General features: G+C 41.7%; 1 protein-coding gene across 5 annotated transcripts in view; it reads left to right on the top strand.

Moving 5' to 3' along the window:
* The window catches only part of KLF7 (Kruppel like factor 7), a 95,055-nt gene that overhangs the window by 32,948 nt on the left and 41,625 nt on the right, over window positions 1-20,482 (top strand). For 2 of the 5 annotated variants that reach the window (XM_014462047.2, XM_023760594.1), the window contains one exon: window positions 14,853-15,483. In XM_014462047.2, coding sequence (XP_014317533.1) covers window positions 14,853-15,483 — 631 coding nt within the window. Of the gene's footprint in view, window positions 1-14,852; window positions 15,487-20,482 lie in introns of all 5 variants that reach the window. The other 3 variants (XM_023760587.1, XM_023760589.1, XM_023760597.1) reach the window with 2 other exon arrangements.

Genomic DNA, 20,482 nt, shown 5'->3' with positions numbered 1-20,482 from the left:
AGGATCTGATTTGCCATGGCAAGGAAGTAAGTGTGATGACAAGTCATTTAAGGATTATCTGCAAGAAGTTTGAGCTGGAAGGGGTCTTGAGAGTGTGGCTCACTCATTTTACAGAGAACAAAGTAAACTTCCCGCTTGGGTTCAGTAGTTTGGAGGCGAGGGGAGAGGTGGTGTGGGAATGGGGGCTATTGAACCTGATTCCCAGGTCACTTCTTTTCACCAGTAAAAAATGAGAGATGAGCCCAGCTGGTGTGGCTCAATGGTTAAGCATGTTGAGCATCGACCTATGCACCAAGAGGTCACCAGTTCGATTCCTGGGTGGGGCACATGTCCAGGTTGGGGGCTCAATCCGCATCCCCAGTGGGGGCTGTGCTGGAGGCACCCGATCTATGTTTCTCTTCATTAATGTTTCTATCTCTCTTTCTCCCTTCCTATTTTCTAAAAATCAGTAAAAACATAGAGAGGTGAAGATAACATCTTGTCCACTTGTCTTTATTGCTACTCTTCCTGGTGGTTTCTGGAGGCCAAGGAAGTGGCAGAAGGGAGGAGGTCACTCTCTAGGGTGAGGAAATGGCTTTTACTTCCGACATAGGAATTAAAGCGGCACACCCACACAGCCGTCTTCAGTACTTTGGGAAATTCTCAGGGCTGCCCCATAGTCGTTTATGAACCCAAATGTGCCTCCTCTCAGTTTGTAATATTGGATCTGTGCCAGATAGTAAGCATTACATTTTTTTCAAATGAAAAACACTGAAGAGATAATAGATAAATATCACCTATAATTAAATCTTAAAATACTGATGTTTCCTACAAGAAATGTTGGTAATAAATGTATGCATATTGTTTTTAACGTTCTTTTGGTAAAAAAGGAAGAATTTTTGGCTTTCATCATTCTCTTAGACCCCTGCCTGACTAGGATTGTGCTCACTGTGACTTTTCAACTGGATTGTTTGATCATTGCTCCATCCATCCATCCATCCATCATCCATTTGACAAATGCTTGAGGCAGACCATAAGTCTAGGTGTCTTTGAAGAGCCCACATCCTAGTGAAATTTACATTTAGTTGCTGGTGAGGCTGATATCCATGATGAACCAGAGAATTCATTTTATAGCCTCCTGTTAACTTGGATTGGTGAGTGTCTTGGGCTTTATAATTGAGGCTGGGAGGCCCCTGTGCAGAGGAAGGTCCATGGATTCCAGGTTCTCCAGCCTCTTCCTTTTACCACCCAATTGGGCAGCAGAGCCATGTGTTGGTTTCTTTGGTTCTGTTCTGAATGAGCTGTTCTCACTTTGCAGTCTTTACTTTCGACTTCACGGCATTATAGAACTCCAGACTCATAGGTTCCTTAGAAGTTCAACCCATTTCCCTGGTAGATGAGAAAACCTGATCCCAGGGAGGAAAGTCACTGAGCCAGAGTTCCTTGCTTACTAAACCTTTTATATACAACAACTGTACTTTGACAATTATTTGGTACTGTTTATGTTCCCTCTCTATGCCCTTGATAAATTTGTTTATACTTATTGTCTTCTTGGATGTGTAATGAAAATTACACTAGTTATATATTAGCTACGACATACACAGTGAGTGTAGCAGGCCCTATTCCAAGCACTTAACACATATCAAGTGATTGAACTCTCGTACCCTCCTGCACGGTAGGTTGTGTTATCTCATTTTACAGGTGAAGAAACTGAGGCACACGGGTTGAGTAAGTCTTGTAGCCTGAGTTTGGACCTAGGCAGGCTGGCTCCAGGGCCAATAACCTTACCCCTCCAGCACCCCTCTGTATACAGGACTAGTCTATTTCCTTAGCAGCACACCCACACAGCCATCTTCAAGACTAGGAAATTCCAGATCCCTCAAATTAAGTAAATGTACAAACATCCATGTCAGGAAAAGCGGTCTAGGTCTTGGTTTCATTGTTTTTTTGGCTGCCATCTTACACAGTCTGGGGAGTAGGACAAACATCCCTCTTAGCACACCCCTCCCCCTCCACATTGTCTTTCACATTCCACAGTGGAAGTTGAAAACTCTCCGTTTTGAAAATATTCTCTGGGAGCACCAGCCACTAAATTGCATCTGCCATTGAGGACCCCAATGGGATTAGAACCTGTTGTTCTTGGTAAATTCAAACTTTCAGTGTGTGTGTGTTTGTACATTGTACATGTGTACAGCTGCGCTTGGGGTAATAAAAGCAATTGCATGCGTATATATATTTTCATGTGGAGTTGGAGGGGAGGGTATATTAATTAACAATTAACCCAACTGAGAAGGCTATCATATTGTTTCAGAAGGGAGTCAATGAAATGAGTTTGCTTTTTAAAAAAAAAATCCCAATAGCCTGAGCCAGGCTGTGCAAGTGATTTAGGAGAGGAAGGGGAGATGATGTAATGGGTTCGGCATGTTCCCATCTTGGCCACTCTATGCAAAAGGGCCTGGGGAGTTCTGGGAGGGTGTGTACAAAGTTAACGGGAGCTGGTGGGGGTGAGTAAGAGCAGGTTGTAAAACAGGATTAATCACCTCTTGTCAGACCTTTCCCTGTTACCGTGTTTTCAGTAATTTTGGTTTGAATGAAGGCTCTCTAGCCAATTAATATTTGTTTGTTTCCTTTGGCAATACCTGTTGGGGTAGGGATGAGATGGTGAGTTTAAAATTTTTGTTTTGCTTTTGCATTTTGGAAGAAGAGGTAAGTAATGTGAGTTTGGGTTTTTAATGAAATGTCCCCTGTCCCCCTCTCCCCACTCTCTTAAGAGGCAGGAGGCAAGACATGGCCAGCTGGTGCCTTGAACTGACACAGGTGCAGAGGCTGTGGGGGGTGGGGAGCCAAGAATAATTACAGGTTTCTGAAGCATCAGGCCCTGCCTGACACACAGGCGCTCCCATGAAAACTGCTCTTTATGGAAAATTAATGGCGAAGCTGGAAAACTGTCAGGGCCATTGTTGTTCTTGGGAAACTATCACTCCTCTGAGGGGAGGCCTTCTCCCAGGTCCCTGGGCTCTCACGACTTGCTAGGACAGAGTGCCCGCCTTCCCCAGCAAAGACTGATTGGCACCCTCATGCACAGGGATTGGTTTATCCTTTAGGAGTGTCTTTTCTACATTGCTTTCTGTCTGCAGCCTCACTTTCTGCCCAGATCTAGATCTTTGCTCTAGTGTAGGATGGGTTTTCACTTAAGGCATGAGTTTAATTTGGTCTATGAAAGTGCAATGACCAAAGCAGGGACAGCGAATGAAACTTTTTATTTTCAAGTTATAAAGTAATAAATGGGATTTCCTCCGGTGTATGTCCAACCTAATCAGGTGGGGAACGTCCATCCCGTGGGCCATATAAGGCCCGCGAAATCATTTGGTCTGGTCCTGCCAAGGCAACCGCAGGTGGGACTTGAAATTCAGTAAGTCTAGGAGCTTTTTTCATAGCAACATAAATTTATATTATGTGAATTGTATCAATCAAATGATGCTACAAATATCCAAATGGCCCTTTGCAGAAAAATGATTCCCCACAGCTGAAATAAATAGAAGCTTAGTTGGGACATAAGGCATAGCAGACCCAAGTGTGTGAACCAGCTGTACATGAGCAGTGGCATCTCTTGACCACTCAGAAGATTGAATCTAGTTACAGGTCAAGTAACTGGCCAAGTAATAGCGAGCGACACTTCTTCAGGGCTGATGGAGGATAGGTGCAGCAATTGTGGGTAGAGGCCAGAGTGATAGCTTTCAAATTGGTATGTTCTGAAAAGTAACATAGAAAAACAACCCTGGACTGAGATACAAAGACCTCTGAGTGCATGGGCCATCTTGTCCCACGTGGAGACTGTTGATTTTAAGGATCACAGACACTGTGAAGGAAGACAATGCTTTTCCAAGTAGATGGAAGTGTGGGGGGAACCCATTGCCTTCTTTGAAGGAGCATAAGACCTGGGCACCCTCTCTGCCCAGGTTACATGACTTTAAAACTTACTTTAACATTTAATTCAGACTTGAGTTGTTTTGGGGATTCCTTTTACATGCTGCAACTAAGGAATCCTTGGAAGGTGAAAGGGGTTTTTGAGGCCACTTACTTCAAAGACATCACCCTCTTCCCAGGCCTCTAATCTTATCTCCTTCCCTCCCCACCTCCCCAAGGAAAAATATATAGGGTGTCCCAAAAAACCTACACACTTTAACAGCTGATAGCTGCAGATTCTATTACATATTGAAAATGAAATGTATTTTCCAACATCCTTTCTTGATAAAGACTCTCAGCAAAGAGGAATAGAGGGGTCATACCTCAACATAATAAAAGCCTTATATGACAAACCTACAGCCAACATCATATTCAATGGGCAAAAACTAAACTCATTTCCCCTGAGAACGGGAACAAGACAGGGATGCCCACTTTCACCACTCCTGTTCAATATAGTACTGGAAGTGCTGGCCATAGTGATCAGACAAGAAGAAGAAATAAAAGGCATCCAAATTAGAAAAGAAGAAATAAAACTGTCCTTATTCACAGATGACATGATACTATACATAGAAAACCCCAAAGACTCCATAAAAAAACTACTAGACCTAATAAATGAATTCGGCAATGTAGCAGGATACAAAATTAACACCCAGAAATGTATGGCCTTTTACACACCAATAATGAATTCACAGAAAGAGAAATGTAAAAGAAAACCAACCCAATCCCATTTACCATTGCACCAAAAAATTAAGATACCTAGGAATAAACTTAACTAAGGAGGTAAAAGACCTATACTCAGAAAACTACAGAACATTGAAAAAAGAGGTAGAGGAAGACATAAACAAATGGAAGAACATACCATGTTCATGGATTGGTAGAATCAACATCATTAAAATGTCCACACTACCAAAGCAATCTACAGATTCAGTGCAATCCCCATTAAAATACCAACTGCATACTTCAGAGATCTAGAACAAACTCTCCAAAAATTCATCTGAAATAAAAAAAGACTTCGAATAGTCACAGCAATTCTGAGAAAGAACAACAAAGTTGGAGGGATCACAATACCAGATATCAAGCTATATTACCAAGCCATGGTTCTCAAAACTTCCTGGTACTGGCACAAGAACAGATATATAGACCAACGGAACAGAACAGAAAACCCAGAAATCGACCCAAGCCATTATGCTCAATTAATATTTGACAAAGGAGGCAAGAGCATACAATGGAGTCAAGACAGTCTCTTCAATAAATGGTGTTGGGAAATTTGGTCAGATACATGCAAAAAAATGAAACTAGATCACCAACTTACACCATACACAAAAACAAACTCAGAATGGCTAAAGGACTTAAATGTGAGACGGGAAACCATAAAAATCCTACAAGACTCCATAGGCAGCAAAATAGCAGACACATGTCGTAGCAATATCTTTACAGACACAGCTCCTAGGGCAGTGATGTCGAATCTCTGACACGCAAACTCATTTTTTGTTGTTGATTTTTCTTTGTTAAATGGCATTTAAATATATAAAATAAATATCAAAAATATAAATCTTTGTTTTACTATGGTTGCAAATATCAAAAAATTTCTATATGTGACACAGCACTAGAGTTAAGTTAGGGTTTTTCAAAATGCTGACATGCCGAGCTCAAAAGGTTTGCCATCACTGTCCTAGGGCAATGGAGACTAAGGAGAAAATAAACAAATGGGACTACATCAAAATAAAAAGCTTCTGTACAGCAAAAGAAACCATCAACAAAACAATAAGAAAGCCCACTGCATGGGAGAACATATTTGCCAAGGATATTTCAGATAAGGGTTTAATCTCCAAAATTTACTGAGAACTCATACAGCTTAACAAAATGAAGATAAATGATCCAATCAAAAAATGGGCAAAGGACCTAAATAGACACTTTTTGAAAGAGGATATACAGAAGGCCGAGAGACATATGAAAACATGCTCAAAGTCACTAATCATCCAAGAGATGCAAATCAAAACAACAATGAGATACCATCTCACACCTGTCAGAATGGCTATCATCAACAGATCAACAAACGACAAGTGCTGGTGAGGATGTGGAGAAAAAGGAACCCTCTTGCTCTGCTGGTGGGAATGCAGACTGGTGCAGCCACTATGGAAGACAGTATGGAGTTTCCTCAAAAAGTTAAAAATGGAACTCCCATTTGACCCTGTGATCCCACTTCTAGGAATATATCCCAAGTCATCAGAAACACCAATCAGAAAGAATATATGCACCCCTATGTTCATAGAGGCACAATTTACAATAGTTAAGATTTGGAAACAGCCTAAGTGCCCATCAGCAGATGAGTGGATTAAAAAACTGTGGTACATCTACACAATGGAATACTATGCCGCTATAAAAAAGAAGGAACTTTTACCATTTGCAACAGCATGGATGGAACTGGAGAGCATTATGCTAAGCTAAATAAGCCAGTCGGAGAAATATAAATATCACATGGTCTCACTCATATGTGGGATATAATGATCAACATAATTTGATGCACAAGAATAGATCCAGAGACAAATGGAAGGCGAGTGGGGGCGGGGGTTAGAGAGAAATCAAAGGACTTGTATGCATGCATATTAGCATAACCAATGGACACAGATATTGGGGCGGTGGGGGCTTGCCTGGGGTGGGAATGGCTGGGGGGGGGGTCAAGCATGGAAAAAGGAGACATATTTAAAACTTTAGACAATAAAAAAAAAGAAAAAAAAGAAAATGAAATGTATTTTAATAAGCACTACCTGCCAAAACCGGTTTGGCTCAGTGGATAGAGCGTCGGCCTGCGGACTGAAAAGGTCCCAGGTTCGATTCCGGTCAAGGGCATGTACCTGGGTTGCGGGCACATCCCCAGTGGGAGATGTGCAGGAGGCAGCTGATCGATGTTTCTCTCTCATCGATGTTTCTGACTCTCTATCTCTCTCCCTTCCTCTCTGTAAAAAATCAATAAAATATATTAAAAAAAAATAAGCACTACCTTTATAGTGTGCATACATTTTGGGGGGACACCCTGTATATACGAACAAATATTTTCCGTTATGTTGGAATAGTTTGGGGAGGAGAAACCCTGAAGAGGTTTCAGTAGAAATTCCCCAACGTTCACGTTTATTTAGAATTCAGTTAATTTTCACAGCATTGTCTCTCAGAATGTACAAATTACTAGAGAAAAATATTTAATTGGGTTTCAGCTCCAGCAACCGTGAGAAGCAGTGGAAAGGAATGCGATCTTGGCGGTTCCAGTGCTGTGGTTATTTTGCAGAGCACAGCAGTTCTGAGTGATGTGTAATCCTGCTGCACCTCTGGGGTGTGCTATCGATGGTGTGTGTTTTTTAACCTAATAGCTAAGAAATGCAGCAAGAGATTTTCACTTATCCCATATACTTGCTTACCCACATTTTCTAGATTAAATTCATTCTCTCCTAACCTTCCACCCTAATATTCTTTGGCAGTGAAAGCCAGGAAAAAGTAAATATTTATTTAAAATTTTTACAGGCATCACTTTCTAGAGCTTACAAGGTTGATGGTTGTCACTGGTTCATATATGCTCCCAGCCCTGAGTGAGGTTCCGTGTTAGATTCTCCTTCTCAAACCTGTTTTGAAATGTTGAAACCTCGGAAGATGGGCATCAAAGTTTAAGTGCTTGGTGTCTGAGGTTCTTCCATGGGCTTACTGAGCTTTTAAATCATAGGGCTTCTCTCCCCTCCTGCAGCCTCTGAGAGAAATGGTACCAGAACTCTCTAGCCATGTAGTTTACTTCCTTTCCCATCGTTCAATTCGGATCTAATTTTAAAAGACGAGAAATGTGTCAGAACCATTACATCATATCATCCTTGTGAGGGAAATTAAATCATACAGTTCCCATAAATACCAGTCTTTGCAATCTTACAGAGGTTTCCACGCTGGTGTCAGAGGTCACAGAAATAAAGATTTTAAGTTAGAAAAGGATGAGTATTTTAGAAGATCACTTTTAAAAAGAAGCCCCCAACTACCTGCTACCAGTAGTTTGTTTGTGTCAGTTGAAATTTTTACTCTGGGATGTATATGAAGATTGCAAAGCATAAAAGAGTGATTCAGCTTTGGGACACTCCCAGGAGAAAGGTAAGAGATTCATCTCCCTGTTTCTGTGCTTCATACTCTCTGGGGACTATGGCACCATGGTTAATAGCACGTGACAAAACCACACATAATAAATGTCAGGAAGGGGTTCCCATGGGCAGCCACGTGCAGTGCACCTGTGTGTGCAGTTACTTGGGTGAGCATTCTTTCTGGGAACCCAAGTGCACCCCTTCCTCACTGGGAAAAGCATCATCAGCATCATCAGTATTATCATCATCATCACCAGGTCAAGGTCTCATCTCAGAAGAAGTATGGCTTTGAAAATTTCCATGAAGTGGGAAGCTGTATTTCCTCATAAATTTGCATCTATGTTCTTTCTCCAATTGGTTTCTCTTTGCACTTTTAACTCTTGGGTATTTTAGGTGAATGAAATAGGTGAAATATCTGGGATTAAGGGCAGCTGGCTAAAGGGACCACAAATGACTAATAATTGATTACAAACATAGGGTGGCATTTTATTTCAGTGGCTCTGTATTATCCCAGGGGGGGTGGGGGGACACATTAGCAAAATGCAATTTCTTTTATTTATGTATTTATTTATTTATTTATTTATTTATTTATTTATTGACTCACCAACTCAAATATACATGGCTCCAAAGACTTCAAATAATTACTCAAGGCAGTATTATTGAGTGGTGGCAAAAATATTGGACCAATGACTTCGTCTTCTGATAAAATGAAAAAACACAAATAAAAACCTAGAATATTTTGTGTTCCAAACACTTGGTTTTAGAGGGATGGCATTGAGGAAACTGGACTAGAGTCTGCCCAACCGAACATAGATATAATTACAGTGGTGGTGATGGAATGGATTGTGAGGTGATTCCAGCTCATTTTTTTTCATAAAGTTCTAACTCTTACAACTCTATGCCACTTCAGACACTGAGCCAGCTCTGCCATCCGAGATAACACAGGTACAAGTTTAGCTCTAAATGATAGTTTTTACTGTTTGAGAACTCACGTGGTATAACTACTATGATCATTGCTTTTAAGGAGATCATGATCTTAATAAACCAGCCATATCACCAGTTTATGGGCTCTTAGATTCATTTTGGAGATTCTGTTTATTTGTCCAGGATTGAAGAGGGGTGGCTTTCAACACTTGGCAGTCAGTGTATTTTCTTAACTCCATTTTTTTCTAGACCAGGCTTCTTGCAAGAGATAGACTTTATGTTGAACTCGGAATGAAAATGATTAGTGGGAGGGAAGATGAAAGATTGTGCCAAGCATGTGGGCATAACAGAAAGTAAAGGAAAATAGGCTAAGGATATCCTTTCAGGAGAGTTAAAGGGGAAATGGCAAAAGTGTCTAGAGATGTTTGTAATCCTGACTGGCAAGTTTCAAGTAATTTATGATGAGATAAGTATAGGTTGAACGAAAATCATTTTTGTACTCTTGGCATCATCATGCCCCTATATGACCTAATTTCTTACATATCTGTTGATTCTGTGAAAGTAACTACCTTTTGCCAACAGCAAGGAGATTTTGGTGAACTTAATTTGTGCTACAAGACTTGGAATATCCTGTTCTCCATCAACTTCTGACTTTGTAACCTATCATGGAAGTAGTAAGCCTGACAGTAATAGGTTTGAACTTTTTTTTTTAACTAGGTCTTGGATTATCTCTCTCTTATCTATCTATCTATCTATCTATCTATCTATCTATCTATCTATCTATCTATCATCTATCTATCTATCTATCTATCTATTTTAATCTTTAATTTCTTTATTGGTTAAGGTATTACAAATGTGTCCTCATCCCCCCACTAACTCCCAACCTCCCCCCCCCCCCCCACCTCATGCTCTCATCCTCCTGTTGTCTGTGTCCTTTGGTTTGGCTTATATGTATGCATACAAGTCCAAGGATTATCTCTCTTTTTTAAAAAAATTATCTTTATTGTTGAAAGTAATAAAGATGGATTAGTGGGGGAAAGGAGGAATTTTCTCTTTTAATAAGCATTTTAACTAGTAATAAGGCTATGAACAAAATGGAGAAGGTATTTAAAAAGATTTAAGGATGATCATTTCAGAACTAATTTCATGTGATATTTGTTAGGAAACTGGGAGAAGAAACCATGCATTTCAAAGTTAAGATATCAGAAAGCCTTCAAAAAGCTCATCTGTGATTCACTACGAAGATCACTTTGTACTGGGCACATTTCCTTCCCATTGCTGACTCTGAAGGATTTTTGAAGGGGTGGAGGTTGAGCCAGTGGCTCAAGCATTTAGTTGTATTGTTAGGTGAGGCTGAGGGCTGAGGGAAGCCTCCTTTCTCCAAGGTGAGGTACTAGACGTATTTGTCATTGAGATGTGCCAGCTCCGATTTGGAGTTTGTTGAGAGTGTTGGTTTTGGTAGACAAACATTTGAATTCTATATCCCAGTTTACAATCTGGAGATGCTCCTCATTTGCTGTTGGGTTGTTTTCTTCTCTTTCTTTCTCTCTCTTTTGAAATTATTTAGACTTACAGAAAAGTGGCAAAAATAGTACATACAGTCCCATCTACACGTTGCTCAGCTTCCCCTAATGTTACATAACCAAAGCATAATGATCAGAACCAAGAAATTGCCACTAATACGATACCATTAACCAATCTGTACACTTTATTTGAAATACATATTCTCCCCACCAATGTCCTTTTTAAAATCCAGGATCCAGGCCAGGATTCATTGCATTTAGTTGTTATGTCTGTCTCCCAGTCTCCTTCAATCTGTGACAGCTTTTCAGTCTTCCGTTGTTCGTCATGACCTTGATACTTCTAAAGAGTACTGGCTAGTTATTTTGTAAAATGCCCCTCAATTTGGATTGGTCTGATGTTTTCTCATGATTAGGTTGAGGTTATTTATTTTTAGCAGGAATGACACAGAAAAACATTGTGCCCTTGACAGCCTATCATATCAGGGGTGCATGATATAAATGTTTCTTATTACTAGTGCTGCCAACTTTGATCATATGGTCAAGGTGGTACATGCCAGGTTTCTCTACTGTAAAATTATTTTTTGTCTTTGTAATTAATAATTTGTTGGGAGGTACATGTTGAGACCAGGCAAATACCTTGTTTCTCATTATACTTCCATCTACTAATTTTAACATCCATTGTTGATTCTTGCCTGTAGTCATTATTACTTTGTTGTTTACCTAATGGAGATTTTTCTATATCTATCCTTCCTTCTATGTTTATTAATTGTAATTTTCCTGTAACGAGGAGCTGGCCCTTCTTTATCTGTTTATTTATCCTATTATTTATTTATATCACTATGGACTCATAGATATTCATTTTATTCCATTGGTGAACATCCATTATTGCCATCATTCATTTTTTTTTTTGTTCAAATTGTCCAGATTTGGCCATTCAGAGATCCTTCAAGTTGGCTTCTGAGTCTCTTTGACATATACCACAAGATAGTCTAGGCTCATCTTTTCTAGTCTTTGTCCCAGCCTTTGAATCAACTATTTCTCCAAGGAGTCCTGTTTCCTTTATTGGATAATGACATTTAGAAACCAAGATCACGGTGCCAGGTGTTCTCATTGCTTGGGGGGGTATCTTTGCTTGTAGATTCTTCCCATAGACAAAAGTAGGCAATAGATGTATATAGACTCATATATGTTTATACACATTTATTTCTATCTATACCTCTGTGTGGGTATATTAAAATCTATAAATAATGATGTCTAAAATTCTAATTAAACATCATAGGCATTTCTTAAGGGAGTTCTTATAATCATTAAAAAAAGAACATTGGAGACAAACTTTTTTTTTTGGCTTAGAAATAATCTAACATTAAAACCCTCCTCGTTCTTAACATTTTAATCTCCAACATTTTTGATGGGTTTCTGATTGACAAATCTTCTCTATCTAAGCTATATCTCTAGCAGATATTACAAGCAGATTTCTCAAAACAAAAATTATTCCACAGTGATTTCATAGGGCTATCCAGCACATCCTAATGGTTACTCATGCTTTTCTAATTCTTAGCTTTAATAAGAATGCCCTGTATTAGGATTGCAAGTGACAGCCTCTTATAAGTGGTCCAGATTTTCCTTTATACTGAGATCATTAGTGTGACTCATGTTCACCTGGGACTCAAACTAGAGCATACTGGGTAGGTTATTATTTTTTTAAATATATTTTTATTGATTTCAGAGAGGAAAGGAGAGGGAGAGAGAGATAGAAACATCAATGATGAGAGAGAATCACTGATTGGCTGCCTCCTGCATGCCCCCTACTGGGGATCGAGCCCACAACCCGGGCATGTGCCCTTGACTGGAACCTAACCTGGGACCCTTCAGTCCCCAGGCCGACACTCTATCCACTGAGCCAAACCAGCGACGGCAGATAGGTTATTTTTTTAATCCTCCCAGAAGAATATGTAAATGTGTTGAGAATATCTCAGTTCCTCAGAACTCTGAACATGAAGCGATATGAGCTTTCTAAGAATCACAGCAATGTCTAGTGACTTTCAAATATTTGAGCTACAAAGTATATAAGAGGACATGGCATACAAAAGCTCTATCTATAGACAGTGGTGGCTGGGGGTATAAAATAAGTACTTGCATGTGAGGCAGGGAACTGCCTCAAGTACTGCTTATAACTCATGATTCAGCTGATTTTTACCTGGAACATACCTGTGTCTCAAAGGTCTGGTTCTGCCCTTTGGGCAGAGCTGAAGAAGCACTACAGTTGTCCCAGAACACATGTATTGGTGACCATTTCTAGGATTGCTAGCGTCAGCATGGTCCAGGATAGGATGTCAGCGGATGGCTTTGTGTAGATCCGAGTAAAGTAGCATGACTAAAGTAAAGTTGATTTTATGTTTGTTTAATAGTCATTATGTACCTGTCGAGTGCCAGACACTGTGCTTGGGAGGTGATGGTTTGAAAAGAGAAGGGGAGGTTTAAGGGAGGTTTCAGGAGTAAGATCTTTTAATTCAGAAGTGAACTGACTGGAGCTAACACTGAGGGCTTTAATACTAGAGAGAATAAAGTTATAATTTCCAGCAATGAGATAGAAAAAGGAAAGGGCAATTTTTGAGACATGGAATTCAGAAAAGGGGCAAGTGAGGATAATGCAGATTTCTAGCCTGAGAAGGTGGTAGTGCTGTTTTCAAATATAAAGTGGTCGGAAGCTACTGGCAAGAGCTATTGTTTAATAAATAAAATAGAATCAAAAGTTACTTTTCCAATAAGCTTTCCTTGATTAATACCTCCACATGATAGAGTATAGAATTCCTTGCCCATTCATCCCCTAAGAACTTATCACCACACTTTATGTTGCTTGCTATCACCTTGCTTTGTAAACTCATGTCATTTTTAGCTTGTAATTGTTTATTCTGTCCCTGCATCACATGGACCTACTACTGTCTCCTTCTAACACAGAGAGAACTTTGAACCTTGCTGTGGACACTGTAGTTGAATGAACACTTGTGACTTGAGTGTTGAATGAAGACTGGAACCAGTCATTAGTTTATACTATTAAAAACCAGTAGTGAGACCCAGAGGTGAATCATAGCTAAAAATCTGTTTTTCTTATTCAGTAATGCAGAGTTTTACCCGAGGTTGATTACAAAACCAATCTTTTGAAATGTCACCACAGTAAAATCTTTGACAGATACAACACAGCTAGGTATATCATCAAAATATATTCTGAACAGAATAAAAGCCTAGAATCAGAACATGGGTTGAAAACATAGAAGCTCTATGGAGGCAGTAAATTAAGAGCTAGTCACATTTTAAATTTGCCATCGGTATTTCTTTGTTGAAGTTCAGGAGTTAGAACAAATTGAGCTGGTGTAAGTTAGCACCAAGGTTTTATACAAGATTCTGGCAGACTAGGATTTTTAAGTGAGGAGAGCTTTTAGACCAGAAATGTAAATATCCATTTTTGCCATAGAAGTGCTTCCACCATCTTACAAAGACCTATGTGTACCAGGGATGAAGATTTGTTGAAATTCGGAACTTCTTGTTCCCTTTTCTCTATTTCTTTACTAGGTGGAAGCTTTATGTTGAAATTAGATGGGGTTTTATCATTGACCAGTCAAATAGCTGTGTTTGAATTTGTTTTGATCACATAGAGATGTTAAACCATGGTAATGGACTCGTGCTCCTTGCTACAAAATAGGTAGCAATTATATTTTTAACAACTTCCTGTAAACACGGGGTTTTGTCTTGTACATCAAAGGTGTTGCAAAGGCATTCTTTTACAACAGTATTCATTCCTGATGGTTAGGCAGTCCATGTTCCAGGCAGGCCTTGACGTCGGCTGCTTGGGCCTTAGGTCGCCCCTTGGTTTGGTTGGGTGGACACGCTTTGTTTTTCAGAGCAAGTTGGAAAGTGGCTTAGTTTTGTGGTTTGCTCATCTAGTGGAGAAACGAAGTTGCACTGTGGGGAGTCTTGTCTTGGTATGAAAACCTTGTCTGATTCTATTGCTTCGTGCTTAGATGGGAGCTCCTAGGGAGGATCTCATCTGCTGAGTTGGACTGTGGGGCAGGAGGTCATTTTAACATTGAATGTTCTCTGAGATCTTGATGGTGTGAGATGGCCCTTCCGGGCCTCGAGTTCCCCATCAGCTCTAGCAGTTGAACTCCTAGAATGTGACCCTCTGAACCCTTCAGGGAGTGAATAACAAGGTCGTACCTGTCAGTAGGAGAACTCCACATCCGAGCCATGAAACCCTTCTCTGTGTCTTCCTGAATCTGCCTCCTGTGCCTGTCAGCATGTGGCCTCCTGGTGTTCTCTGCCTCTGATAGCTGTTTCTCTCCCCCTCCTGCAGACATGCCTTGAATTGGAACGCTACCTGCAGACGGAGCCCAGGAGGATCTCGGAGACCTTTGGTGAGGACTTGGACTGTTTCCTGCGGGCTTCTCCTCCCCCGTGCATCGAGGAGAGCTTCCGGCGCTTAGACCCCCTGCTGCTCCCCGTGGAAGCGGCCATCTGCGAGAAGAGCTCGGCCGTGGACATTTTGCTCTCTCGGGACAAGTTGCTCTCGGAGACCTGCCTCAGTCTCCAGCCAACCAGCTCTTCTCTGGACAGCTACACAGCCGTCAACCAGGCCCAGCTCAACGCAGTGACCTCATTAACGCCCCCATCGTCCCCTGAGCTCAGCCGCCATCTGGTCAAAACCTCACAGACTCTCTCAGCCGTGGATGGCACAGTGACGTTGAAACTGGTGGCCAAGAAGGCTGCGCTCAGCTCGGTCAAGGTGGGAGGGGTGGCGACGGCGGCAGCAGCCGTGGCGGCAGCTGGGACAGTTAAGAGTGGACAGAGCGACAGTGAACAAGGAGGGGTAGGGGCCGAGGCATGCCCCGAAAACAAGAAGAGGGTTCACCGCTGTCAGTTTAACGGGTGCCGGAAAGTTTATACAAAAAGCTCCCACTTAAAGGCCCACCAGAGGACTCACACAGGTAGTGGTACAAGTCGGCCGCACGTGGCTTCTTCTTTTTCCTCCCTTAGCCTCCTGGTGGGAAGGGCTTCTCTCTGTTCATCCCTGCCAACTAGGAGGTGATAGAGAGTCAGGAGGGCCTGGGTGGGGACGCACATGACTCACTTGTTGCCTTAAGATCTCAGGTTGCCCTGAGCACAGCACACGGGTGTGTCCCTCGCGGGCTGTGAGATCCGTTCAGAGGCCATGCCCCCCGCAGCATGGGATCAAACAGTTCCCAGGATGCCGGAGCGGGGCCCTGCCCTCGTAGTGACTCACAGCCCTCCGTGACACATGCGCTTGTCACTCTCTGACACTTTTCATTGTTTTGTGAGTGTAGTTCTGCCGTTCGATCAACCCCGGCATCCGAGGAGGTACAGTGGAAAGAATTCACAGTTAAACAAGGGAGCTGGGGTGTCCCCCTTCCCTCTTTGCCCAGCATCCCTGATTTTTCATCACAGTCAACAACAGCAGGAGGGTTTCAGAGTTCATTAGATGCGATCATTCTATAATTAATTGGCATCTCCTCTTTTGCATTGTTCTCTGGCGCATGCTTTATGGAGAGATGGCGGAATGGCTTTTTAATGAGCTTGTTACCGAGGAGTTGCTGAAGTGATTACATTGCTATGTGTGTGGTGGGGGCGGGCGGGGACCGACGGGGACTGTATTTTCCTCAGGACTTGTGTAGTGACTCCCAGGAATCAGATTGATCTTTGGAGCAAACGGGATAATTTGGAAGAGTGGGATTTACCGAGAAAAGGCTGACATTGGCGCTTCCCTTGGAACTGGTCTTTGTTCTCTGCTTTGAGATGGAAGCGTCGGGCTGGGGTCTCTTCTTGGTGTTAGCATCCTCGGAGCAATTACTGTCGTTGGTGGGTTTTAAATGAGTCCTTGGCAGTGTATTTGCCTGTATGGTCTTTGCCTGCTGCTTGCACAGTATAAGCTGAATAGGGAACCCTCCAAACGTCTAAGCAACAGAATAAGTATTGTTGGAGAGAAGTGGGGGATACATCTAAGTTAGGAGGTATCTGGCGAGAGTTCTTTCGGGGCTCACCGCTTGTCTTTCTGGTGCTCTGATGGCTTGTGGGCTGTGCCACCAAGGGGATGTGCAGTGCAAAGTTCATTGGCTGGAATAGCAGAAAACCTGGGTTCTAGTTTGAACTCTGCCACTTCCTCGCTCAGTGACCTTGAATGTGTCCCTTTGCCTCATGGGCCTCATTGTCCACATCTGTCATATACTCTGACTCTTAAAGCCCCTGTCAGCTCTCCTGTTCTGGGGCCTGTGGAATGCCTTTGTTCAGCACAGAGGAACTTTCCTGAATAGAGATGTATAATGTGACTAGAAGAAATCACTGTTTTGAAGCACAGAGTTACAGTATTCCCATGGGAGGGTGAGGGCTGACATTGCTTCCTCTGAGCACTGGACTTAGGCATGCACTCCTCCGATTCTGTACTTAATTCCCGTGGCTCTTGCTCGGTTCATGGGAAGGTTTCCTAACATCACTTCTGCGTCCTGGGGCTCAGGTGCAGAGTTCCACTCACAGTTTCCCATCAGAGTTTGGGTTCAAGTTCTCCACTCCCCACACACCAAGGCTAAGGCTTCCTGTTGTCAGCGTTATTTCTCCCTGATGTTGTCCTGAAGGTCGTTTCTTTCTCAAGTCAATGAGTAAAGCAATGACAAGCCATTGCAGCGTTCCAGACTTCAGTCATGACTCACCTCCCGCTCCCCACAGGAAACTAGAGAAAGCAGGATGAGGTGAGAATGTCCAGTTTTGTTTGGGTTGTGGAATATGCTGGTGGACACATTTCTGAATTATTGACAGTAAGACAGGCTACGTCCTGCCTTGTGTGGTGGCTGGACAGCTCTGGGGAAGCAGAGATTCCTTTTGGGGGGGAGCCCAGAGCATTTTTTTCTTTTTTTAACCCCTTCTTCCCAAAAGATGTGTCAGAAGGACAACTCTTTGGAGTGTTGTGTTATTTGGTGCTTTGATTGGGGGGCATTGTGTACTCGGTGATCGTCAATGTGGAGCTCATGTGTTCCCCAGCACCTATGCCCACTTACATGAGGTGGACACCTCCACGTTGGGAAGTCGCCCGGGGAGGCACCACGCATTATTGGAAAGGCAGCGGTGCAGAATGGTTGAGAGCAGGGCTTTGTAGGCAGGTGGACTTGGCTTTGAGCTCTGGCTCTACCACGTCCTGGATTTATGACCTGGATAAGTTATTTATCTTCACTGAGTCTCATCTTCTTTATCTGGAAGATGGGGACAGCTGTGTTCACCTCCTAGATTGCTTTGAGGATTAAATGAGAAACTATATGCAAAACACTTGTAAAAGCTTATTAAAAGACTAGAGGCATGATGCACGAAATTCGTGCAAGAGTAGGCCTGCGCAGCCCCGGCTGCCTCAGCCCTCGCAGCTCGGCTTCGTCCGGACAGGACAGTCATCCGGACGGTCGTTCTGCTGTTCAGCTGTTCGGTCAATTTGCATATTATGCTTTTATTATTATAGATAGCATGTGGTTAGTTGTAGATGTTACTATTGCTGTTGATGTTGATTAGTGATGATTGCATGAAAATAAAGCCCCGCAACTTTAAGTCACTTAGCCAAAGTAAAATAAAGGCAAAGAGCAAGAAGCCTTTCTGTCCTCACTCCCGCACTTTCTGTGTGGGGCTGATGATGTTCATAGACACTGGTTGTGGAGGGTGAGACTGGACATGCAAGCATTGGCCGTTGACGTTGTCACTAATGTGACCAGGGCTTTTCGAAGACAACATAGGAAGCAATTGCCTGGCATCCTCAAAGCCAAGCATGGAGGGAAAAGTAGCTGCTTTAAGAAAGAGAAACAGACAGGAGAGAGGCAGAGGTGGGGATGAAGGATAGGGAGAGGGAATATGAATTAATTTGGATTAAGTGGATGAGAATCAGAAGTATTTATTTGGAATTGGTGTGAATGGGGCACATGGGGAACTGCAAACAAAGGTGATAATTTATGTGGTGTGGATGAACTAAGAATAATGGAGAACGCATGAAGGATGGAATCAAATTAAGTGCAAGCATATCAAGGAAATGGACTAGTAAAAGCTCGAGGGCAAAGGTATATGGTGATGGGAATTCAGGAAGAGTCTGCTGATATGAGTGAGTGGGCTGGGGAGCGCGGCTGACCTAAGGTTGAAATACAGTTTAAAAAAATGGGTTCTGGTTGGATTCAGGCAAGTTGTTGTAACACAGGGCTCACTTTAATTCAGTGAAAAGATTTCCTTATCTTTCAGTTGGGGAAGTGTTTGGGGCCAGAAAAAAAATGAGAAAACTATTCAAGAGAAATAGGGGGAAATATTGGCATTTTGTTCTCTAGAGTTATATGTATGGTTCTCTCTTCTATATGTTCATATATTGAAAAGGAGACAGTTGCAAAAATGAAATAAAATAATGTGCGGGTCTCTGTCTATGCATAAGAAAGACAATACTTTGTTAGTAAGCTGGCATTGCTTGCATTGAGGAATTTTTAAAGTGTTATTCATTTAATCTTTATATAGCTAGAATTTAGAATTTACTGAGCTGGAAAAGAAAGGTATGCTCCCCCCCCCACCCCAAACCCTTTGGTTGGTTTTTGAGGATGCTGAATCCTTTAAACTTTTTGCCCTGGAGGATGTTAGGCAATGAGGTGATTTTTTTTTCCCAGGTAGCAGATGTTCAAGTTGGTAGCTTGGGCACAAATGCTGATTACCTAAGGTGGTGAAGTTATGGATGGGGGACTCAGGGGGGTGGGGGGGAAGAAGATGAGGCAGAGCCTGGGACAAAGGGAATATTGTGAAGTAGCAGAATCTCAGTGAGAGGAAGCACATAAAAATGGACATATGGTTTATTCATTGGGAAGAGCACTTAGTGCTGGCATGAGTATAAATGTCCTTCAGCGGCCAAGCCGTTCAGACCTTTCTCTCCCACTCTGTTTGCTGGTCTTTGTATAACGTATTTTTCTTTCTCAGTAATTCAACCATTATGATCATAATTTTATCCATCTTCTCGGAGTCAGCTAAGTAATCCTAATATTTTGATGCAGGAGAAATCTTTACTTTCAGTTTCCCCCAAATCACCATTTTGCTCATTTTTAGCAAAAATCAATTTGTTAAACTGTTAGTAGATTCTATGCAAAAGGAAAAATAATTATTTTTTACATTTCTTCTTGATCACATCTGAGATGGGAAAAAAAAGCATCTGATTGAAATGATGCTTTGTGTTCAATGAGCAGACTTTCCTAGTATGGAGATTCATATGAAAGCTGGTTCACATTTACACAAGGAAGAACGAATCCTGTTGGTAGTTAGGACAAAGGCCAGCAATGAAATCTTTGGTTGTTGGTCACAGAGGAGGGAGAAAGGAGGCCACGTTCTCACATGTGCTATTTGGAGGGTCCTCTCTAGGGACTGGGCTTGCTTTAGTCTAATATATGGGTGGTGATGAGCACATTCTAGATTTTGCAATGGAGGGCGTAAAGGGATGTTTTCAGGTGGAAAGGTAATACAAGTGTGTAATTAGCATTTTATATCTGCTTTGGGGCAGGTCATAATGAATTAAGATGTGGTACAATCTCTAAGTTTAATTAGGATTTAGGGAAATAGTTTGCTTTTAAATGAAAAGGTGTCTAAAAATATTACAAACAAAAAGATGAGCGTTGTGTTTAAGAAGCAAACAAAGTGCTTATTTTATACATATAATGAAAGGTCTTTAAAGGTGAAATATACATTACTTATTCAACAAACATAAAGCACTTGCAGTGCATTTTTTGAAGTCTTCTAAAAATATAACCCTTTTAATCCTCATATTAACATAATGACATAGGCACTATTTTTATTTCATAAATGAGGAAAATGAGGTCCAGAGAGGTCAAGTAACTCGTCCAACTTCACATAACTCTTAGGTGGCTGGTCCAGGATGCTAATAAAACACTGTTGCTCCCGTCCAAGCTCTGTTATGCTAGCTAA

Source organism: Myotis lucifugus, unplaced genomic scaffold (genome assembly GCF_000147115.1).
Source record: "Myotis lucifugus unplaced genomic scaffold, Myoluc2.0 scaffold_3, whole genome shotgun sequence".
Classification (NCBI taxonomy): domain Eukaryota; kingdom Metazoa; phylum Chordata; class Mammalia; order Chiroptera; family Vespertilionidae; genus Myotis; species Myotis lucifugus.
This window is presented reverse-complemented; position numbering and strand designations above follow the sequence as displayed.